The sequence below is a fragment of the Blastomyces dermatitidis genome, assembly GCF_000003525.1.
Source record: "Blastomyces dermatitidis ER-3 genomic scaffold supercont1.6, whole genome shotgun sequence".
In the NCBI taxonomy this organism is placed as follows: Eukaryota; Fungi; Ascomycota; class Eurotiomycetes; order Onygenales; family Ajellomycetaceae; genus Blastomyces; species Blastomyces dermatitidis.
Genome location: NW_025544779.1, coordinates 408,035 through 430,364, shown reverse-complemented (window position 1 = coordinate 430,364; position 22,330 = coordinate 408,035). Strand labels below are relative to the sequence as shown.

Sequence of the window (22,330 nt, the reverse complement as noted above, 5' to 3'; positions counted from 1 at the left end):
TCGATTGGCGGCGATATATAAAAGGTTGTGATTATCTCAAGAGGTAATAGGTACTATGGCACTGCCCTGTATAGAGAGTCAAGATGGAGAATATAGAGTGGAAATAATTTATTGAGATCTTTCTTTGTTCTCTTTTTTAAATACACATGAAACAAAGTCACGCAACTCTATCGCGTTACTCCAACCAACTGACCAATCTCTCCCAACCGATGTCGTGGGAGGGAGAGGGAGGTAAATCAAAGGGGAAATATTAACCAAAACTCATAAAGGAAAATGCAAATCCAAACAGGAACCTAACGCCATACTGAAGAACAATGAAAGCCTATATACTGTTCCATATCCCCACCGTTTTGAAAATGCGCTTTCTGTGCAAGGCACACCTCCTCTAATAACAAGTCCAAGGTAAAACACAGAAAAAGCATGGACTGGGTGGATGAAGAACAAGAAAAATTATTCATCAACATAAGAAATTAATTAAAACGAAAAATAGTCATAGAAATAGGAAAAAATAAAAATAAAAACAAAAACAAAAAATAAAAAATAAAAAATAAAAAATAGTTAAACCGAGACACACATTGTATATATATACATATATAAATACTCGATATATGTGCACTTCGTCACATCTACAACCAAACAATCGTAGAGAGAGAACAGCATTACGCTCGGGAGTCTAGATAAATCGACATTCGTTCAAGGAGATATGTTGGCCATAGTTTTTTGAATTCTTCGTCCCATCGGTGCAGGTGTTAGCGATTAACGATAAGGACCAAACAAGGGTTGAAACAACTGGATGGGAAATAGAAGTGTGGTGGTTTTAAGCGGGATAGGGTAAACTAGAAATAGCTGTACTTCAGATCCCTACTCTGTTTTGGGAGTCGCATTAATCGTCGTAGAGGCTTTTCCTCCATTTCGCGCAATCGATGTAGATGAGGTAGCAGTCTCTTTCGTCGATGTAGACAGGGTGTCAATACGGTCTTCCGGCTGCATCACATACTCGTCACATCGCTCGACGAGGCGCTGATAATAATCCACCAGGACCTCAGGCTGAGGCACGATACGCCACTCAACCCGCCAGAGAAATTCCAGTTCTAATAGCGCCAGTTCAGCGACGCTGATTCCACCAACTCTGGCATAGGTCTTGTTTGTCCAAAAGCTGTCGCTGAGACCCTTGCTGGCCACGGTAGCGCTGCTGATCAAAAATCGATGTACCGTGAGGCTCGAGACTGTAAATGCAGGGTAAAGAGCACATAGTCGGTCGATATAATACACCATACTTAAAAGGATAGGAGGGGAAAGGGTGGCATGTGTTGTTAGACGTTGGAGGTAGTCGTGAACCGAGATTCGGGGAGGACTGCGCGAATGGAACCGTGTGAGGCGACCATCGCGAAGGGGTATTTGGTCGTTAAAACGGATAAGTTCCATTAACATGCTGGAGATCAGGAAGACGAGATCACGGGGATTCGTTTCTTCATAACGGCGTGGAAGGACTTTCGCAGCGGGTTTTTCGGGCCGTAGTCGTTTACACAGAGATTCGGCTGGGCTGTCAGGGTCAATTGATAGTGGGTTGTCGCCATCCGTGGGCAAAAGACTGGAAGTATCAGGAGTGTTGCGTTTCGATCCTACGAGAGTCGATGACATTTGCGAATCGGCCTGTGACTGTCGGCTTTCCTGGCTTTGCTGCGAAGCAGCAAGTTCAGAGGTGGCATTGGTGGGATCTGGAATTATCGTCTCACTAGTAGTCGCGGAGGCAGACTGTATCAGCTTGTTTTTTGCTGGGGTAGCCGGGCGAGAATATTGAGTTCCCGCATCTACAGTCTGCCTTCGAAAAGCTGATCGTATTTCCTCGACGCCCGAACTGCTGTGAGAATCAGACGAGCGTCGCCCGGGCCGTGAGGCTCTGGGAGAATGAGGCGGGTTGGAATGGGCTATTAAAGGGGAAGCCGCGGTTGTTTGGTCATTACTATGATTATTATTATTATTATTATTATTATTATTCCTGCTGGCGGTGGCGGTTGGATTGTAGTAATGCGGGCGGCCGGGAAAGGCATTGACGGGAGAACGGGTGGAATCAGAGCGCAGAAGCGCTGCCGACGTGGGAGATGACGCTATCATGTCCTTTGCTCACAGATCTCGACCAGGACGGGAGCACGTGGGCGCACGCTGCGGGAAGTGTGGGCAGGAAAGGCGGGAGTAGTCTGGGGAATATTGGAGGCCCTGCCACTTTTAAATGGAGACAGCGCCAGGGACCCGGTCCTTGTCCTAGCCGGATCAACAGTCGCAGCAGCAGCAGCAGCGACAGCAGCGACGGCAGAAACCGTAGCAGGAAGAATGGGAGCGGAAAGCGAAGAGGGAGAAGCCAATAAGCCAGAGCTTTCCAACACAGCAGACGACCCGCAACGGCGCATCTTGCTCTATGGAGACGGGGTGACACAAACTGCCAGGCTCGGGATTGCAAAAGTCTCTTATCGAACCAGCCGCTCACTCGGGCATATTGCTGGCGGTTGAATGGGGGCGTGCGCACAATTCTTCAGACGTCTCCTCTGGCTTCGTGGGCGTGCGTGGGGGAGACTATCGCGAACGCACATCCAGGTTTATTGGAGAGGTTGTGATTGGGGCAAACCAATGGATGACATAAGAACTGACTAAGATGCTCAAGGCATTGTGCCCCCCCCAAGGTCCGCGCTCCCATTGGTTGGATGAGGAGAGAAAATCTTCCAAGGTTTCGGCCACGGTTCAGCCACGTGATTAAAATCCAACCCTGTCGGGCAATATCCGGGTGACTGAGCTCTTTTGCCCCAAGTGCCTACAATATCAAGCGCATCACATGATATTTAACTTGCTGACTAATATCTTATATAAGCGTCGCATCATGTCATCGCAGGACGGAACTATCAAGAAATGGAGAATGGAGACAACCGGACATCTATAGAAAGAGACACAATGCAACATCCGACGCCAACACTCCAACCCATTCATATGCACACCTAATTAGCTTCCTCGTTGTGTGACATTATTTCATTTTCAATCTTCAAGTTCACTTGCTTGAAAGTACTGTACATGCTTATATATGGCAAATACCTCGGCGCTTCGTATTAGTTAAGCATTCTCAATCCGCTCGGTTGAAGCTCCGGTTAGTTCAATTTACAATCCTCCACTGGCTCCCATCAATCATCCAGCACCAGGTGTTGTTTGTCTGGCCAAGTCATTTTGCAGAACAGTCCTCCTTGCTGACTTGATACGTAAGAAAGATCAAATATCTCCCAAATCTCCACCCTCGTCTCCAACACTCCAACTCTTGCCATAACCCGGCGTTTCCTCTGTCTCCTCCTCACTCCGAAGCCTGGAACTCAGCATCCATTTCCCAACGAATTTCATAGTCGCAGATCCATATTTCCAGAATGACGAGGGCGGCTGCTCCTCATATTATCTCTGATATCCAAAATCCTGAGTCGACTGCTTCACGGATTGCGGCTCTGCGGCTGTTGAAAAATGATATAATTGGGCATGATCAAAGAAAGGAAGCTTGGGTTGGACGGGGCATCGTTCCATTATTATCACAAATCCTAGCGGGCCGCAGGGGTACAGGAAAGAAGTCTATCGTTGGAGAGGTTAATGGACATGCTAAACAACAATACTTGGCCGGGCGAAGGAGCGGTAGGTCGGAGGAGGATGAGGCCTGCTTACAAGCTATTATAATCATTGGCAGCTTAGCTCAAGGTACGCAGTTTCTCGCCCCGCTTGCCGTTTTCTGTTTACGCTGTTCGTTTCGAAGAAGAATGTGTTTGCAGTGAAACCTCATGTCCCCTAAAGTGAGTTCTAGGAATCTAATGTCGGTGGAATAGGGGGCCCACCGTTCATATCTCCCATTGCTGCGGGTGACATTTTTCCCTTACTACTGTCAATATTGTCCTCACAAGCACAAGACTGCGACCCATCACTTTCCCTTGCGGTGCTTGAGACTCTGAATACAATCGCCGGTAAATTTCCGCTATATCAGCAACAAAGCTTGTCGCATGCGAAGCAACTATCTTCAATCCTTTACTCTCGGCACCATGTCGAAACTCTTCGTAGACTAATAATCAGCTCGACATCGACCTCCTCATCTTCTAGCCAGCTGTCTGTTGCCCTTGCTGCAAATTTAATCGCAGAGACATGTGTCGAAGAAAGCCACAAGGCTGTGCTGGCGGAGTCTGGCGTTCTGGATGCACTAGCTTTCAAACTCTCTACCTTTGTGGTCGCACAGGGATTTGTGCTTCCTGGCGCGGAAAATAATACTATGGATCCGGGCACTTTGAAGACCCTGCCTCCTGCTGCACCACCGAATGCGCAACTAGCTCCTATTCTCCGAGCCATTACCGTAATAGTCCAAAATTCAAAGTCTCGCGCAGAGCACTTTATCTCATCTCCAGCGGTGGTAACTGTGTTTCCCAAACAGATCCCCGAATTTTCACCTAATGATATCAAGAAGTCGCCATGGGGAGCAACGTATTTCTCGGGGTTCGCCGTTCCTCGCCATAGTGCCACGAACCCAATCGACGCAATTCTCCCCTCTGTCCCAGTCGCACAATCTAAGAACTCAAATTTTCCACCGCTCGGTTCCCATACCTCATTTGGGAGACAAGGCAATTTCTTTAGTCCGCCCCTTTCGTTTTCCGAGACGTCTGCGTCAGATGAGGAGGAAAGCGCCCTCATATCATGGTTGTTCACTGTTATCCTGGCGGAATCGGGTCTGACTCGTCTCGCGGCGGCGATGCTGGCAACAACTCTCTTCCGATTAGGATTAGCGAAGAAGCATCGAGTACCAATGTTCGGTTACCTGTTGATCCCACTCCTTATTCGCGTATTTGAGAAAGATTATGAAGCTTCTGAAGATGTCGGTGTTCATGAAAACGGGCTGATATCGACTACTCTACGAGCCAAGGAACAAGCTCCAGCTATTCTTGCGTCTCTGGTTATGGATAGTCGTGAACTCCAAAAGTATGCAGCCGAAGGCGAGGCGATACCGAAGCTTTCACAGATGCTAAAGGAGTCCTTTAACGCAATTGCGGAGACTGGGAAGCCTATGTGGAATGCAGATAAACAATCCGCCGCATCCGAACCCACTCAACCAGAACTGTGTCTTGGACCTCGCGGTTGTTCTCCCATGGTACACCACAAAATGAAAGTTCGCGAGGTAGTTCTCAGAGCCCTGGCTGCTTTATCCCTTTTTAAGGAAGATTACCGAAGAATGATCTGTGACAATGGCGTCGTGCCATACATTATCGATGCTATGAAGCCATATGAAGACGAGTCTATCGACGCCCTCGATGGCAACCCACCTTCAACGCTACTTGCAGCCTGTTCAGCTGCAAGATCCCTAACGCGATCCGTGAGCGCACTGAGAACGAACTTGATCGACGCTGGTGTGGCTACTCCAATGTTTACACTGATCAAATATCGGGATATTGCCGTACAGATTGCCGCAACGTCCGTGGTGTGTAATTTGGCAATGGACTTTAGCCCCATGAAAGATGTATGCCAAATTCCTTTATTTCCTTTAGCCTTGTTCTTTCATTCATTCTCTATATAAATTATGTAGAGGACTTATTTTCTCTTCTTTCTGCTCGCTTTGTCTGTTGCCTGGTCGTCTTAACGCTAACCACGATGCATGTTATAGGCCATTATCGGAGCGAACATGATACCCATACTTTGCGAACATTCACACTCATCCAATACTAACCTACGACTAGAATCTATTTGGGCGTTGAAGCATATTGCTTACAACTCCACAAACGACATTAAAATGAAGATAGTTGAAGAACTTGAACCTGGGTGGTTAAAGCAGGTCATTTGCCACGATCCTAGCGACCCCCCAATCCGGCGGAAAGTAGATGACGTGGGCGGTACGTTGTCTCTTGGAATGGGAACTCCAAACTCTGCTGGAGGACGAGTCGACATTCTCAATCCTATGGAGGGGGCTGAAGGCGAAACGGCACCATCCCATGATGGAGACCATAAAATGACAGACACCGTTATGCCACCCAAACCAACGGGCCTTGACGTTTCTCTCATTGACCATTCCAGGCGGCGGAAGCTGGCTGTTAGCGGCGACATTGACCAAACAAAACAAGCTCGACGGGATGATCTGCAGGTACAAGAACAGACGCTTGACTTACTCCGAAATCTGATCTGCGGTGTAGGAGCACCAGAGATGATAGATTATCTTTTCCAGGAAGTGGGCCAGAACGACCTCTTCAACATTCTTGCAGACAAGTTGCGCCCAAAACCGCTCTTCAACCATGGCGGCCGCAAAGATTCCGCGTCTTCTTCATCCAAGTCCATTCCCGTGCCAACAGAGATTCTCTGCTCAGTTACGTATATCATGATTCATATCGCTGCTGGTCTCTCTCGGCATCGGCAACTATTGATTCAGCACCCTACATTACTAAAACTCATGATGCCTCTGTTCAACAACCCGGACAAACAAGTGCGGGTGAACTGCGTGTGGGTAGTTATCAATTTGACAATTGCCGATGACCAGATGGATCACAACGGCTGTCGCGAGCGGGCAATAAAACTCAAGGGTCTGGGCGTGATGGACAAGCTCCTAAGTTTGGAGGACGATCCCGAATCAGATGTGAAAGAGCGGACCAAAACTGCTTTAACTTTAATGCGTGCTTTGCTTCAGTGACATCATCAGAAGCATTCACGAAATTATATAATGGAAGCGGGAGCGATTGTTGTTTTTGTGTGTTATTTTTAAACTGGTAACTCAATTGATCGGCTTTTTTTCGTGTCATTTTTGCATGTCGAAAAACTTCGTTCTATTTTTAAGTAGCTTTTTGGCCCACGCCTCCTTTCCCTCTTCCTTCCACCTATTTCGCTCCTCCCTTACACCTATTCCATGACATTATTCTTCTATTTTCTGAAAACCTATGTAGGGTGACTCCCATAGCCTGCGATGAAAAATTTCCTTTCCGTATCCAATTTTATAGCGAGACGACCTTTTTTTCACCGCAGGGAGCCCTTTTCTTCCTCCTTATCCATCACCTTAGATACTCTTCGCCAGAACGAATCCCTCCTTCTCTCCGCGTTAATCTTCAGGAAATCCCATTCATTGCTCTATCCGAACATCATTATTCTGCTCAACTTCTTTCTTTCTTTCTTTCTTTCTTTCTTTCTTTTTTTGGTTGTATACATGTATACACCTAGTTCCATAAATAGGGCAGAAAGTTCGGGGAGACAACAGAGAGAAAGAAATAATATCAAAAAATCGCGGATAAAGAAAAACAGAAAAAAAAAAAAAATCCGAAAAGTTGACGCAGCGCGTGAGCAAGGGAGACGAATGCCAGCGGCGCACTAAGTTCTTCCAACAAGGTATATTGTAATTCTTCATTGTTATGCTTTAAAAATATTAACAAGGGGCGAATCGCGGATTGGCGTATAGCTCCTTACTGTCTTCCATTTCTCTTCTCCTAAAAAATTACTGTAACTATTAAACATATCGGGTGAATGCCCGTTTCTAGGTGGCGTAACAGTTTCCAGAGCTCGTAGCTACATTTATCATTTTATTTCCCACCCTACCATTTATTACAGATCGAGCAATTAACTACTGTACCTAGGGTAAGTTGTTGAACTCCCGAGGTTGAATCCCGGCTGTGTTTCTTTCATCTGTTGTTCTGGTTACTTGGTTATACTCCAGAGAACATTTTCATTCCCGTTCTGAAAATTGCGTCCAGTGGGATAGTAATAGGTAGTAAATTTGGATACGAACTCGTCCTTTCACTCCCGTCACTATATACACAAACAACCTCTCCCCGTGAGTGTTAGTTTATGCCTGGTCTCTCATATCTCACGGAAACCAGCATGTTGAATCAAATGCGAGAAGTAGTGAAACCGGCCGTCCTAGAGTCAAACAAACACGATAAAGGGGGAGAAAAAAACTATTAACATAACTTTCCTCAACAAATTTTATTTCCAGAGAAAAAGCGACGAAGAAGCAAAAAAGAGGGGGAAAAAAATTCACCGGGCCCAGTCCTGCGTCGCCAAATTCTCATAATACACCTTCTCACTCATCGTATTCTTAAAACTATCCCTCTCCCTAAGCGCTTTCTCCCACTTCCACCACCGAGCCCAAACGCTCTCATCCTCCCCCGCCTTCCCCTCCGCAGGAATCCCAGTCCCACCCTCAATGAACTTCTCAATCAAAAAGAACCTAGCCACCCACGGCGCCAGCGCAATATCCGGCAACCCAATCTCCTTGCCAAGGAAATAGGGGCCCTCGGGATCCATCGCGCTGGTAAATTCCTTAATGGCTTTGAGGAACTCTGCGCGCGCTGCGTCCCGCTCCTCCTGGTTCTTCGCATACTGGATCTTGCGTTGGGAGGGCGTGATGCGGGCGCCGACGAAGTCGATCCAGATGCGGGCGCGGGCGCGCTCGAATGGGTCCTTGGGTAGGAGATGTGGGGTGTGGTCTGGGTAGGCCTCTTCGAGGTATTCGTTGATGATGTTGGATTCGTAGAGAGGTTTTGTGCCCTGGTTGTTGGGGAGGGGGGCGGCGATGGTTGGGACGAGGCCCTTTGGGTTCAAAGCGAGCAAGGAGGGGGATTTGTCGTATGGGTTTATTTCGATGTATTGGTATGGGATCTTCTTCTCTTCGAGGGCGAGCCAGGTGCGTTGGACTAGTTTTTTTAAGTTAGTTGTTTATTTTCTTGGATAGGGATTGCTATGATATTTTTTGGTGATTTCGAGAGGTCTTTTCCGTACCATATCTAGACATTTAGGTTAGCATATTGATTTAGACTAGAATGAAAACAATATGGGGAAACATACGGGCAAAACCAGCCAGCGTATAGCTTCAAGGGCTGCTCAGCCGCACGTTTGTCCGCAAGAATTTTGGCAGCACCGGTTGCAACCGGATGGCGAACGATTTGGGTCATGGCTGCGATTTGTGTGAGGTTGGATTGGAGTGTCTGAAGCAGGATCGTCAAAATTAACACACAAAGTAGACGAATTGAATATATGAGGGAGATTATCGAAGCCAGAAGGAAGGATATCGACGATAGATATAAATGTTACAGAGTTATATATAAGGGTAGCATACATGCAATGAGGGGTCAAGGTGGGGAGTGCGGTGGTACGGTACTCCAGCAAATGGGCGCATTTTCTTCGTATAACTTAAAACAATCCCATTTTGAATTTGAAATCAATACCGACTAGCAGCAGCCAAATTATGATGCAATCCAAGCCGCCCTCGTATTGACGGGCTTTGGCGGGGACTCGGCAGTGCGACGCGATTGCCGAACCCTGGGCGGATTTGTCACCAGCGCCAGGCCCAGACTCCGGCAATCGCCTCATTGCCGGATTATTGTTCATAGGGATTATACTACAACCTGCTACGCCACTCGCATTACATCTCATCTCCTACTTGCATCCATAGCTAGCCTAGCATGCAGATGCCATGTGGATGATAAAAATTCGTTTTCGGATGGCAGGTGTATTTTACGTGAAGACAAGGCTAGATGAATTGGCTGCAAAAAAAAAGCTGCTAAAACACTACAACTGCGATCTTCTACGCATGTTTTCTGTGTTCATCACTTGGCTGTTATTAGGTGACTAACAAAGAGCAACTCCAGGCCATTCGGATTGCCTGTATATTCCCTATGTTCGGTATTTGGTTTCTCGAGCCATAGTGTGCCTCATCCTCAGCAGGGATGATAGAGGGGAAGCTTCGGAAGGATCACAAGAGCGTTGACATGGATAGCCAACACATCGCCGGAGAGTAGTTAATATATTCGAATCGCTGGACCACCAAAATGGAGAGCGCATCCGGGGTAGGCGAGGAGGAAAATATCTTACCCAAGAAGACAACATCCAGCGTGGCATAACAGCAGTCTCTATTGAGACAGGCTCCGGCTAGAATGACGAATCCAAATACGCGTACTTAAAACGGCGCATCTTGAGGAGCTGGACATAATGAACCCCCGCAGATTTGATATCATTTGGACGAGAATCATAAGTGTAATACTGCGCAAAGTTGTCGTGTGGAAAAGTCACTGACAATCCAAAAGGTATGTTCAGAGTTATATTTGTGAGATCCCTGCGGTTCAGAAACAGAGGAAGATTATCTGAGTACATTTTGTAGCATTAGCAACACATTCATTTACCAGCGGTTTAACTTCCTCTCGGAGCCAGCCATTTGGATACAAAACAACCAGACACAGTGCAAAACTTTTATTTGCAGAACTCCACTGAAAGAAAAGAAGGCCGACATATACCAATACAGTCACTCAAATGCATAAACTGAGCTGCGTAAATGATGGGCAAGCAACTTCCAAGGTGTGTGGCATTCCATTATTTTGGGAAAGTGATTATAGAGCCCGTAAGATACTCTCTTTGCAGCAGCGAGCGCTGTTCTTTATCCTTCTCTAGCATCTAGCCCCTTCTTCTCCTATCCTCACCCAGCTGGTCTCAAGCAGTGGGACCAACCAGGAGTTGAGAGATGAAGGATCCTTAGCACGTCATAGAGATGAAATGTTTCCCTTTGTATCTTTGCGCTTAGTTTGTCATGGAGAATGTAGCGGATATCATCTTTGTTGCTAGATGAAGACGGCGTGTTAGTGACAAAGACGAAGAAGAAGAAGAAGAGGAGGAGGAGGAGGAGGAAAAAGAAACGAGATGTAAGAAAGCGCTGGAACCTTCACAAACAACCTTATGCTGTATGTCAAGTGCAGCTGCGACGTTTCCCATTTGAAATAGTCCCATAGTCTCACTTGCTTTTAAGATCGCTTTCTTTCCTCCTGGTACCGAAAATCATTCTTCAGGCCTATTCATCATTCTCTCTTCATCTTTAGGTTAGCAAGGAACGCTGCTTCACCTTGAACTGGACATATTCAGTACGGAAACCCTCCAGTTCAATTCACATGCTTGCATTGCACGCCCTGGATACCTGCCCAAATCTATCTACTTCGTCTCCTACCAAACGCCCTCTACTCCCGCTCCCTAACCTCGCAGCTTAGGGTCTCGTCCCACTGCGCAAGATGTTCCAATGCGCTACGTGCGGGATCCGCCTGCAATTTCACCAAAATTATCTTCATCATATCCAGAAAGGCCAAATGTTGCAGTGTGTCAACTGCAATGAGACCTTCGATAGCCTGTGCGCTGTGAGAAGTCATCGACGACTCGTTCACCCTAGGTAAAAAGCACAAGTCTAGAAACTAAAACTAGCTTGGTCCCTGAGAGATAGGAGTATCACTGACATGATAAAATCTGTACATGGACAGGCAATTCGAAGAAAGTCGGAGCATGGTACAGGATGCCGACACTGCCGTAGGATTATGCCCTCGTCAAGAGAATTCCAACAGCACTGGCGATTCCGCGCACAACAACATGGGAAACGAGAATATCCCTCCACACTCCAGCGGAATTACCCCTATAACTGTCGAGACAACTAGCAACGAGGACAGCGAGAGCAAGACAGAGAGTGGCTACCAACCAGTGTACAGTCCTCGAGGTCGTAATTTTAGTATGCCAGTTCTGAAGCCCGATCAGCCGGAGATCAAAAATGGGGGAGATTTGATAGATCTCAGTGAGCAAGATAAGAAGCCTAGTGACTTAGACATAGCAGTCGAAGCTTTGATACAATCAATTAGGAAACGAACTCAACAAGGGGAACGACACTCTCTCTTGAATCCAACTAAAAACTCTATGCCGTCCACTTCGCCATCTACAATCCCACACCAAGTCAAGAACAATAACGGGCACAGTGATGTGAAATGTTCAGGGAGGATGCAAACAGCGCAACCTGAGATGGGCGTGAATAAAGAAAAAGCTCCGACTAACAGTGACGAAGCGTCACAAGATTCAAGCATTTCAACGCGGTTCTATACTCCGCAATCCGAAAATTCAGATCGAATTAAGCGGGCTAAGCATAGCGAGACGAAGCAATTAGACGGCCTAGCAATTGCAGAGCCCAAATATCTTTGTCAGTACCACCAGGCGCCAGAGCCAACGCAGCAAGAAATTCCTGGGGTGAGAATCGTCTGTTTCGAATGTGAGGCTACTTTCAACACAATTATTGGTCTCCAGCACCATCAAATCATGTACGAGCACAATTATTGCAAATTATGCTTAAGCTTCTTCAACGACCGCTCGCTCTTCCAACTCCATATCCAGCTGATGCACAACTTCCAATGTATAGAATGCCAATTGACCTATCAGAGCTGGGAAGAGAGAGGAGAGCATCAACGCCTGACAGGTCACGGGTATTGTAAAGATTGTGGCGGCTATTTCTTGGACCGGGAGAGTTATGCTAAGCACCCCAGTCTTCACAAATCTACAAAGTTTGCATGCCCCATCTGCAAGGCAAGTTTCGCGACCGAGGAAAGCCGGAACATGCACCAGAGTGCAACCAAACATGCGTATTGTGACGAATGTGGACGCTGCTTCCGGGACCAAGCGAGCCGGGCCAAACACGTTAATGTCCACAAAGCCGTCAACTTTGCCTGCCCTACCTGTGGAGCTGGATTCGTAACGGAAGAGTGCCGGGACGCCCATCAGCGAGAGCATAGTCATGGTGTCTGCTCACGATGTGATAAAGTATTTGCAGACAGGGCGAGCGAGAAAAGCCATACCGGCGTGGCCCATAAGCACAAATGCCCGGAGGCTGGCTGCAAACTTTCTTTCCCGACATCTGGTCTCCTGGAGACACATAAGGCAAAATCACATCACATTTGCATACTATGCGATCGTAAGTTCATGGATAGATTGGCGCTTTTAACCCATGAGAGAACTTCCGGCAAACATGCCAAAAAGGGTGCAGCCATCGCGTGATATCAAAGTGTTGAGCTAGGACTTTAAGAAAGGAAAGGCGGTTAAACACATAACAGGATTATCCTGTCAGGAAATTTGTTTCATGAAATGATCATCTTTCCTACTTCTTTTCTTCTTCGTGGAGTCTAGGATGTAGCACATGAGAATGCCGGATATGTAGAGTGGGCTAATGGAGCGGGTCTAGAGGCGGGATCAATTGAGGTTACGGGGGAAATAAATTGGAACAATAGTTAACAATCAAGCCACCAATGCTAAAAATAACCAAAACAGCTCATCCTGGTGTTCTTAATGCTCTTTATGAGCTGACATGAAGTCAAGAAGTCAAGACGTTAAAGACGAGGGAGGCTCAACGCTGGTTGAACTGCGGTCCGGAGAAACCATTGATCCAGGGCCGGGCATCGTGAGCTTTTTGTTCTTCATCCCCAGCGCAAGAAACTACAGGAATGACAAGATATATGTCGGTGACGGTGTTTTCTATAACAATACAATATAAAAAATGGCGCCTGCGAGGAGTGAGTCCTCGCGCCAGGATGCAAATAATAATGTTCATCCACATATTCCTTCCCCCCCAGGGCCGCATCCCTCTTATATCCAGGTTGCGAAGCCATTTATCTTCGAACGGACTGTCCACGCATGTATAGCAGCCACTGGCGTCGACCAGCTCAGAGAGGACAACATTCGACTCCAGGGCGTTACCTGGATCGATAATGTCCGGAAAGCTCTTCATCTGTTTGTAGACTTCCTCTATGCATTCCATGGTTTTATTTTATTACATGTATATTTTAATATCAATTCGATCATTGACTGATATATCCCATACAGACCAGTCCGCACTTTCAACACTGCGGCCATTTATTATCATAAATTCAGGCTTGTGCACCCTGACAACGAGTACAACTACCTCGTATGTCTGATCCCTCATCTATTTTTACTTCAGTTTTTATTTTATTTTGGCTTCTCATGCTTACTGTTGACCTGACAAAAGGATGCCGCGGCAGCAGCACTCTTTACTGCGTGTAAGATTGAGGACACTCTCAAGAAATCGCGTGATATCCTATGTTCAGCATACAATCTCAAGCTCCCACCAGCGGAACACCTATCTGCAGATGATCCAGTAGGTGCCCTTCTTCAGTAGCATCTCCCACTTTCCTCTGCTCTACTGACATGAGATTACGCCGCAGTTGTTTGAATCCCATTCACGCGGGATAATAGGCCTGGAGCGGCTTATGCTAGAGTCATCGGGGTTTGACTTTCGGAACCGCCACCCTCAAAAGTCACTTGTGAAACTGATAAAGCATTTTAATTTTGACAAGACCTCGAAAACATCGCGAGTCGCCTATGGCATGAGCCTTGATCTTTACCGGACCTTTGCTCCTCTCAAACAGACTTCAGCAACCATGGCCTTTGCTTGTCTTGAACTGGCCGGCCGACTTCTCAACGATCGGCACGAACGCGTTGAGTCCGGGAGGGTATATAGACTTTGGTTGACTTCCCGCGAAGAAATAATGGGTGAGTTTTGACTGAACTCCTTTGTCCTCACCTACTCTAGCAAAAAGAATAATCTCATTACACCGTTTCAATTCCGGCGCTAATATCACTCGATGCAGAGACAATGCTCGACTTGCTCGAACTCTACACCCACAACCGCAGCTCAACCTCCATCGGTCCTGATTTCCCCCTCGATCTCTTCCTCAACATCCGCATACCGCTCAATCAAGAGGCGGATTCCAAAAAGCTTCCCCGCTTCACTTACTGGGAATCCAAAAAGTCAAGCGCCAATGGGGTCAAAGCATCGAACGGGATGAAGTACAATGGTGATGGCCCCAAAAACGGACGCCTGCCCAACCCCCTAACTCCAATGGCCGCCCATGAATCACGAAGCAAGGCAGGTGAACGGGGTCGGGAAGGTACTCTTCGATTCATGCTCTATCCTGAACAGGTGAAGGCGGAACGGGAAACTGTGGCGCAATACTTCAAGGTGGAGATGGAGGAATATGAAGTGGACGAATAGGCTGGGCCGTTATCTCGACACGTCACAAACTCTGTGCACTATGCTTGAGATGGCATGATTCGTTGACATGCGTAGCAACTCACAAGTGCATCCATCCAGCCTTTGAGTGGGGAAAGGTTGAGAGCCATGAGTCTCTCAAGCGGTGCCTGGATGTATTATCAAACCACAGGACGATGATATTTCTCGCGCGGGGACATCACGTCATGGCCATGAGGCCATAGGCCATAGGCCATCGTATTCAACACCATCTCCATCACAAAGGCGTTCACATAGAGGAACATCACCCTTGACCTTTTACCTCGAAACCGCCACCTCAGCTACATAACTCTTTGAGCTGGACGGTCAATGATACCAGCGCGCGCTCCACTTTCTACTGACACCCCCAATCCAAAAGCGAATGGACACTGGGCGAAGCGAAAGTGCAGCTTGAACATGTATCACAACACATTGGATAAAAAACGCATCCCGCACAGCTTGAACAGACATACACCTTCAGGAAATTCTAGCCAGCACCCCACGTGGGATTATTCTATTACATTCTTATACCCTATTGCTTATACCCCCAGAAATGCACATCTTGTACATGTATGTACATTACATCTAACCATCCATCCACGAACTAGTTGACATATCAGAAGGGGAGAGGGGGGGGGAGACCACCGGGAGAATGACGAAGTTGAACTTGGGGTACTATATACCATTCATATACCAACTCCCACGTTGAGGGAACGCAGTAGAGAAGATGTCTAAAAACACGCTATTATTAATTACACTGATGAAAATATTCCGTCGGTACACAGGCACAAAACCACTCTCCCCTCCAAGCTATTAAAGTATGTACGAAGTTGCCGAGAGCCATTTTGCAATATCGAAAAATTAATCTCTTTCTTGCCTTGCGCAAAGTACAAAGTACGTAGGGGAGATCGAAAACGATAGAAAAATTACAACTTAATATTAAATCAATCATTTTCTGCTGCATGCCACTTTGCACACACTCTCTCTGACAAAAATTACATTCATGCAAATAAACAGTTATTTTAAAAAGGGTTAGAAATATGGAGGGAAAAATAAAAGTAAAAGGAAGAAAAAAGGGAAATTCATTTCTTGCTGTGCAACTCTCAACCCCATTCTCACCCCACCCACAGGAGGAAAGATACAAGAAAGTAGAAAGTTACGTTATTTGAAAATAAAATATAAACCTAGAAGAGAAAAGGCGTAAAAGAGAGAAGGAAAAAAGAAAGGAAATGCAAGGTTTAGGTAAAAGACGGAATGGAATGACACTTAGGAATGGCTATCCATGAAAATTAAAAAAGTGAGTTTATAATGTCATAGAATTAGAAAAAGTAATAGAAGAAGAGAGAAATAAGAAATAGAAATGAAAAGAATAAAATAAACTAATGAAAAGGGCACAATTCTGTTGATAGGTGCAGGCCCTTGCCTGCGCATGCATCAAGTCCCACGCTACTCTTCGAACAATCTCACTTAACACTATCAATAAATCAAACAAATCAAGAGAAATCCAAGCCTAGAAGGAGTTGTCGTTGACCTAAACCTGACCGCACCCGACGAAGCCGACAGGAAAAAAGAAAGAGAAAAGAGAAAGAAAAGGAATAAATTTATGCGACCGCGGAAAGAAACAACACAATATAAATGCAAATGCATCGGAAAAAAGAGAAAGAGTCCAGAGTTGGGTTTTCGTCATCACCAGAATGCAACGGCAAATAAGAATAAAAAGTAAACAGTGTTTATAACCAGTAGAGTGAAAAATAAACAAAATAGGGAATCAGCAACCGAGGAGGATAAAATCTGCAAGGCAAGGACTTAAGAGTGTGAGGATAAATAATATCGTTTGACAAGATGGGGACTTGCTGGGGTTAAGGCGGGTGGGAGAGTTTGATCATCATCCGGAAGAGTGAGTAAGTGTTTGCAGTAGCTATGTAAATTATATATACTGTATATGGCGAATTATTATCGTTTTAGGCGGAAATCTGAGCTGAGGCATTCGAGCATCTAAGCAAAAAAGTCAACAGAGTCAGTAGCTGCATTAACAAGAACGTCACATACTCGTCAGGAGAAAAAATGGGGGTTTTGGTGCGGGAAAAATCTTTTGTTTCTCTTGCTCACATTTTCAGAAACCTCGCCCTGATTATATAGGTACTTGCTCAAGCCCCGAATGACCTCTAGTTGCTGATCAACCGTCAAACCGTTAATGGACGCCTCGATAACATTCCCCACGCTGGCCTTATACACCGCAATAAAGCTATGGTAGTACATGTATGCGAAAAAGCCCATGATGAACTGGCAGTCCATGCGATCGGTGATGCCGCCATGGCCCGGGATCGATTCGCCAAAGTCCTTGACTTTAAAAGTACGTTTCAGTCCCGAGGCGAAAAAGCCGCCAAATGGAGCAATTAGGGATGCGAAGGTTGCGAAGACGAAGATGTGGATTTGCATGGGGGCGAAGTAGACGGTCTTGGGGGGCGAATGTGTCCAGGGTGTCCAGGTCGGCAGCTGATATGGCTGCGGCGTGAAGACGGGGTTCGGCGTGCATTCTAAACCAGTCAGGGCGTTCGAGCCTAAATCGTTGACGGGGCAAATGAAGTATTTATGTTTCATGAGCACATTGGTCATGCCGTAGCCGAATAGGATGGTACAGATCCACGCGCCAACGAAGCCTTCAACGGTCTTCTTGGGGGAGAGTTTAATGAGCTGCGTGCGGCCGAAGGTGATGCCGCAGACGTACGCAAAGATATCATTTGTAATGACAAGGGACACAGGAAGGAAGAACCAGATCATGCCTTCGAAGATGTTGTTCATGATAAAATGAGCCTGGACCACAATAAGGTAGAGAGCCATGTGTGTCCAGGCAAACTGAGTAAACTGGAATCTATAATGCCCCTTCTGGAGCGATCCCACAAAGAAAACAAAACCTGAGGAGCCACATAGATTAGCAACGGATCCAGCGTGCTCCATCCCTGCCAGTGTAACCGAGGAATAAACCAACCCATAACGTAGAGCATGAAGCTGAGGAAGCGATGGTGCGTCGCCAGGGGCAGCAGCACTTTATCGACCAGGAGGATGTGCTTGAAATAATATATTACGCTTTCTCCGTACAGAAAATACATGGTCGTGGCGAGGAAGTACCAATTGAGCGCCTTGGTGAACTTGAGGTTCTTGGCCTTGCTGGGGACGTTGGCAATGGCAATGACCTCTTTGAACGAAATGATCTGGACAACGGTGATGATGGCGATGAGATAGATGTGGCCGGAGAACATGGCAATGAAGAAGCCCGCGATCATAACAAACGTCCATATCGTTCGGGTTATGAAGGTCTGTTTCTTCTTCTCATACTCAGAGACGGCGGGACTCTCGGGCTTCTGCGACAGCCAAAGAACACGAACGGTAACGAGGTCAGCTATCAAAATATCCAAGGGCAAATTCAACAGCAGGAAATTCAAACGAGACACACCTCTTCCGAAGGCCTGTCATTCCCCCTCGAAGCGCCATTCTTGCCGGGGCTGGAGGGTTCTGATATGTCACTGAGGTCGGAGCTCTGCCTGGCGTCGGTGGTAGCGGCCCGATGCTGGAAGCGGACATTTCTTCGCGGCCTGCCCATCATGGCGGAATAGAATGGATAGGCCTAGAGATATCAAACGAGGCGTCTCGAGATCCCAGACGACCTTTGTAGCTGGAGAGCGGACGGATGCAACAGGGAGCAACGGGGTTGGTGGTTGGTGGTTGGTGGTGGTGGGAGCAGGAATTTGGAGAAATGAAGCGGGTTGGGAGAGAGAGCTGGAGGGAACAACAATTTCCGCCGAGGATGACGGAGGAGGAAATGAATTATTTAATAGAAGAAGATAAACTAGTTTGTGTTGGTAGATTGCTCTTCTTCTATTATTTGTTATTATTATTATTATTGTTGTTGTTGTTGTTGCAAGTCAATAATGTCAGAATAAATATATTTACTTTTTCTTCCCGCTGCTGCTGAAATATTGATGTTTATTTATTTAACTATTTAGTTATGCTTTGTAACTACGGATTATCTATTATTTATTTAACTATAGTTATTTATTTATCTCTATAACCAACCAATGCGCTCAGCCTCGTCTCGTTGTCCGCACCACCCACAGCACATCAGCCAGCTTACATGTAAAATATCTCAAGAACTCGCGATTCCTGCAGAACATAATAACAATAACTACATTCTCTCAACAGTCAATCCCCCCTCCAGCTGTATTTTAAGAAACCGCGTCGAACGAGGGTTTGGGGTAACAATCCAAGCCACGATCTCGCACATTTCCCCACCCACCCTCGAGTGCTTCTTCGCGCATTATACTTACTTGCCTGCGAACAAGCTGCATTGGATAATAAATACAATGCGTGCTACAACGATAGGGCGACAGTATTATTGATATATTCCTCACTGTACTGTCCTTTACCAACAACAGAGCACGACAACTGCTTGCGGGCAAGCTACCCCGCAGAAATCGCTGCCAGATGGCATGGACGACGACAAGTACGATGACAGTTTTTCCGACGATGGAATTGACGAATTGCCTCCCGGAACCCTTCTAGAGCTCGAGCGGAATGCCTTCCAGGCTAGCCAGCAGCAACGACCTGACTCCAGAAACGCCAGCAACAATGCCCCTCCAAAGCCCAGAAACCCCAGCTTTGCTTCCCTGGCGCGTGGATCTCTCTCCCGGACCGCCAGCCATACTTCCAGCCGTGGACCGGTCTTGCAGGACCCGTCGCGGCTCCTGCGCCCGCCATTGAGTTTTGGAGATGAGGATTTTCAGGATTTGGACGCTGGAGTCCTAGATGATGGTTGTGGCCCGGACCCGGTTGAATTACAAGATAGAGTGTTTCAACAAAATATTTCGCATGGCAGACTACATCCTGGGGGCCAAGAGGCTGGGTTATGTCCAGACAAAGGAGCAAGGGACATGACGAATGGAAATATTACCCGTCCTGCCGCCCAGCATGCGGCATCACTTGGGAACACCATCATTATGAGTGGAATGGAAGATATGACTACAGATGCGGCGCGGGAGGAACACGGCGCCGCAGCACCAGTTTCGGAAGTCTGGGCTGAAATCGAAGCGATGAAGGAGCAGATTGAACAGGTACGATCATTTTTCCACCACCTCTATAGAAGGTAACCAAAATTTCTGACTCCCAAAAAAAAACAGTTAACTCGAGAGCGCGAGAGAATTGCGCAAGAATTGGCTGCTGCAAAATCTATGACCGAAGCTAAAGCTGGAGAAATTGCTATAATTCGTGCAAATCAAGCAAAAGTCGAAAAGGCACATAGTCGACAACTGAGCACATTACGAACGCAAATGGCAGATGAGCTTAAGAAGTACCAGGCAGAAATAGAGGCTGCAACGATGGAAAGCAAATTACTGACTACTGAAAATGCATTTTTGAAACAAGATCTGAAGGATGAAACTCAGAAGCTGAATGAACTGCGGAAGGCCAAAGCCAAATTGGAGGAGAACCCTCCACTAACACCAAAGAAGTCCAAGATTCTCCCCCTTAGGGATGGGTTTGATGATGACGAAATTATGTTATCCCCTACGAAGTCTGCTGGCAGAAGATCAAAACGAGGTACCCCTTCAGTGTCTGGCGGGCGAAAACGTAAAGCAATCGATGATTCTCCTATCAAAGCTCCTACCTTGGAATTGAGCCAGTCATTTGAGACCAACCTAGGTGACTTCAGCGAGTCGGCAGAGCCGATGGTTATTAATTCCGGGCCACGCAAGCCTAACATGGAAGATCGCAATGTGCGATTTATGCGGAGAATCCTCAACCACAAGACTTATCCAAGTAAAGGACGAGACTTGGAGATATTTACCAAACTCGCCTTTCCGTCTGAACCAGGGCGAATGTTTTCGTCCTTTATTCTTGAAGCAACAACTGCAAAATCCTCGGAAAATTACGCAGTTGAATACGCAAAGGCCATAATATCGCTCTGGTCCCGGGCACTGAAGGAGTCTTTCTACGACCCTGTGGCGATGTTCATGGCCATCATCAAATATATCATCAACCTAGACCCCTCAAATATTGTACCACAACTAATCGACGACCTCCTTCCCGTGCTGCTTAAATCTGGATACGTCAACGGCGTTGCAAGATTCCGCAACTCTCCAGTTTCCCACCAAAATCTTGGCCAGATCAAGCAGACACCCCAGTCCGAGCTACATCACCAGGTGAACTCCACCGAAGCCCTGAACATCCTTTATCTAGCCGCCAGTAGCTGCCAACACGATTTCGACGCCCAACGCAAGTTCTGGCAAAACATCCTCTACGACTTCATCCTCGTAATGCTAAATTCCAACCAACCTATCGACGACATAATCATAACCCTAAACCTCCTCTCATATAGCATCCTCCCAACCTCCTTCGGACCCCTCCTATCCACCCCAGCCGAACAAACCGCCAACGAAAACTACATAATAGACCGCGTCGCCAACCTCCTTAGCGAACAACCCTACGTCGACGAGGGTGAAAAGCCCTACACACCCTGGCAAATCTCCACCCTCCGCATCGAAGCCATGTCCTTCCTAACGACCCTCGCTTTCTCCTCCCCACACCCCTCCCCTTCCAAAAACCACGCCGGCCGCCTCCTCGCTCTCCACCCCACAGCACTAGCGCGCGTCTTCCGCTCCATCCACGACGAGCTGGACGCGCTCTACTCAAACCCGCCCGAACGCGAGTTACACGTTGCCCTCGTCAACGGCCTGACGCGGCTGGCATACGGCATCATGAGCACATTCCGCGACGAAGTGAACCTTCCTGCGAAACTGCGTGTTGTGCCCGGCGCAACGCAGAAGCATCTTGTTGCGCTGACGCGGTTGGCGTTTTGTGAGGGGCCATTGCTGGAGGCGGGGATTGAGGATGATACGGTTGAGATGGCGCATGAGATGTTGGAGGAGGCGGTGAATCCGCAGGAGGCGGAGGCGTTGCTGGAGGCGTTTCGGGTGAAGAGTTTGGAGTGATTTGGGGGGTGTCTAATGGCCCATGCTTATGGTTATGTTTTATGCAACGGGTATGGTATTCTATGAGTTTAAAGATGATGAAGGTGGTGTTTTATGTCGTTTATTGTCGGCGGATTTAGCGTTTACTTTGCCTTGTGTGTGTTTTATCCCCTATCTAACTATGGCGCTTGGAACTGCTTTATTTTGTGTAATGGTCATGTTGGCTCTATATAATGAGAGGGTAACTAGGGCAAATATTATGTTAATGAACGGCTTAATAGGAGTGAGGCGTTTTATACATGTGCAGTTGAAAACTACGTGGTTGAAAGGCGCCAGTCAGATATGTTATTTTATGGGTATGGGGAATTTAGCTGTAGGCGTGAAATACATCAACTGATATATTCAAAACGTTCCTATGCTCATGATGAGCAGACAGAATAAGCCCCTGGTTTGCTTAAGATCTAGAAAATCATGTGACCGGGTCTTCCCCCTGACGTCACTCCTTGCTCATAGCCCCTGGAGACATTGA

At 47.0% G+C, this 22,330-nt stretch overlaps 6 protein-coding genes across 8 annotated transcripts; 3 read left to right on the top strand and 3 right to left on the bottom strand.

Moving 5' to 3' along the window:
- Positions 1–98: 98 nt before the first annotated feature.
- On the bottom strand, positions 99–2,666 carry BDCG_05776 (cyclin-dependent protein kinase regulator Pho80). Its single transcript, XM_045421470.1, has one exon. It carries the CDS (start codon positions 2,113–2,115, stop codon positions 862–864), a length of 1,254 nt encoding a protein of 417 aa, XP_045277349.1. The 5' UTR covers positions 2,116–2,666; the 3' UTR covers positions 99–861.
- A 156-nt stretch (positions 2,667–2,822) lies between these two features.
- On the top strand, positions 2,823–7,891 carry BDCG_05775 (armadillo repeat protein). 3 transcript variants are annotated; one of them, XM_045421468.1, is made up of 6 exons: positions 2,823–3,133; positions 3,252–3,720; positions 3,846–5,515; positions 5,660–7,605; positions 7,722–7,807; positions 7,874–7,891. In XM_045421468.1, the coding sequence occupies exons 2-4, from the start codon at positions 3,402–3,404 to the stop codon at positions 6,671–6,673; spliced, it is 3,003 nt and encodes a 1,000-aa protein (XP_045281386.1). In that variant the 5' UTR covers positions 2,823–3,133; positions 3,252–3,401; the 3' UTR covers positions 6,674–7,605; positions 7,722–7,807; positions 7,874–7,891. The 3 variants fall into 3 exon arrangements, with proteins under 3 accessions (XP_045281386.1, XP_045281387.1, XP_045277348.1); XM_045421469.1 differs by lacking the exon at positions 7,874–7,891 and having other exon boundaries at positions 3,248–3,720; positions 7,722–7,797; XM_045421467.1 differs by lacking the exon at positions 7,874–7,891 and having other exon boundaries at positions 5,660–7,797.
- On the bottom strand, positions 7,323–9,197 carry BDCG_05774 (auxin-induced protein). Its single transcript, XM_045421466.1, has 3 exons — positions 8,815–9,197; positions 8,749–8,753; positions 7,323–8,663 (listed from the first exon to the last, which is right to left on the bottom strand). The coding sequence occupies exons 1-3, from the start codon at positions 8,919–8,921 to the stop codon at positions 8,005–8,007; spliced, it is 771 nt and encodes a 256-aa protein (XP_045277347.1). The 5' UTR covers positions 8,922–9,197; the 3' UTR covers positions 7,323–8,004.
- A 1,899-nt stretch (positions 9,198–11,096) lies between these two features.
- On the top strand, positions 11,097–14,824 carry BDCG_17185 (uncharacterized protein; the record flags this gene model as incomplete). Its single annotated transcript, XM_045426331.1, has 7 exons — positions 11,097–11,176; positions 11,265–12,730; positions 13,386–13,542; positions 13,636–13,717; positions 13,799–13,927; positions 13,995–14,322; positions 14,421–14,824. 7 exons carry the CDS (start codon positions 11,097–11,099, stop codon positions 14,822–14,824), a joined length of 2,646 nt encoding a protein of 881 aa, XP_045281385.1.
- Positions 14,825–15,464: 640 nt separating this feature from the next.
- Positions 15,465–18,758, bottom strand: BDCG_05771 (phosphatidate cytidylyltransferase). The gene is made up of 4 exons (XM_045421465.1): positions 18,294–18,758; positions 17,829–18,201; positions 16,949–17,754; positions 15,465–16,834 (listed from the first exon to the last, which is right to left on the bottom strand). The coding sequence occupies exons 1-4, from the start codon at positions 18,441–18,443 to the stop codon at positions 16,793–16,795; spliced, it is 1,371 nt and encodes a 456-aa protein (XP_045277346.1). The 5' UTR covers positions 18,444–18,758; the 3' UTR covers positions 15,465–16,792.
- Positions 18,759–18,889: 131 nt separating this feature from the next.
- BDCG_05770 (DNA repair protein Rad26) lies at positions 18,890–22,305 on the top strand. Its single transcript, XM_045421464.1, has 2 exons — positions 18,890–19,947; positions 20,014–22,305. Exons 1-2 carry the CDS (start codon positions 19,327–19,329, stop codon positions 21,820–21,822), a joined length of 2,430 nt encoding a protein of 809 aa, XP_045277345.1. The 5' UTR covers positions 18,890–19,326; the 3' UTR covers positions 21,823–22,305.
- The last annotated feature ends 25 nt before the right edge of the window (positions 22,306–22,330 follow it).

What these genes read in the sequence shown, in the direction of transcription:
- BDCG_05774 (XM_045421466.1), bottom strand. Translation starts at nt 8,921, where the DNA reads ATGACCCAAATCGTTCGCCATCCGGTTGCAACCGGTGCTGCCAAAATT.
- BDCG_05771 (XM_045421465.1), bottom strand. Translation starts at nt 18,443, where the DNA reads ATGATGGGCAGGCCGCGAAGAAATGTCCGCTTCCAGCATCGGGCCGCT. An exon ending in ATGACAGGCCTTCGGAAGAG is followed by an intron (nt 18,202 to 18,293) that starts GTGTGTCTCGTT and finishes TGGCTGTCGCAG; the next exon opens with AAGCCCGAGAGTCCCGCCGT. An exon ending in CTTCATGCTCTACGTTATGG is followed by an intron (nt 17,755 to 17,828) that starts GTTGGTTTATTC and finishes GTGGCTCCTCAG; the next exon opens with GTTTTGTTTTCTTTGTGGGA.
- BDCG_05775 (XM_045421468.1), top strand. Translation starts at nt 3,402, where the DNA reads ATGACGAGGGCGGCTGCTCCTCATATTATCTCTGATATCCAAAATCCT. An exon ending in CATTGGCAGCTTAGCTCAAG is followed by an intron (nt 3,721 to 3,845) that starts GTACGCAGTTTC and finishes TCGGTGGAATAG; the next exon opens with GGGGCCCACCGTTCATATCT. An exon ending in ACTTTAGCCCCATGAAAGAT is followed by an intron (nt 5,516 to 5,659) that starts GTATGCCAAATT and finishes TGCATGTTATAG; the next exon opens with GCCATTATCGGAGCGAACAT.
- BDCG_05770 (XM_045421464.1), top strand. Translation starts at nt 19,327, where the DNA reads ATGGACGACGACAAGTACGATGACAGTTTTTCCGACGATGGAATTGAC. An exon ending in TGAAGGAGCAGATTGAACAG is followed by an intron (nt 19,948 to 20,013) that starts GTACGATCATTT and finishes AAAAAAAAACAG; the next exon opens with TTAACTCGAGAGCGCGAGAG.
- BDCG_05776 (XM_045421470.1), bottom strand. Translation starts at nt 2,115, where the DNA reads ATGATAGCGTCATCTCCCACGTCGGCAGCGCTTCTGCGCTCTGATTCC.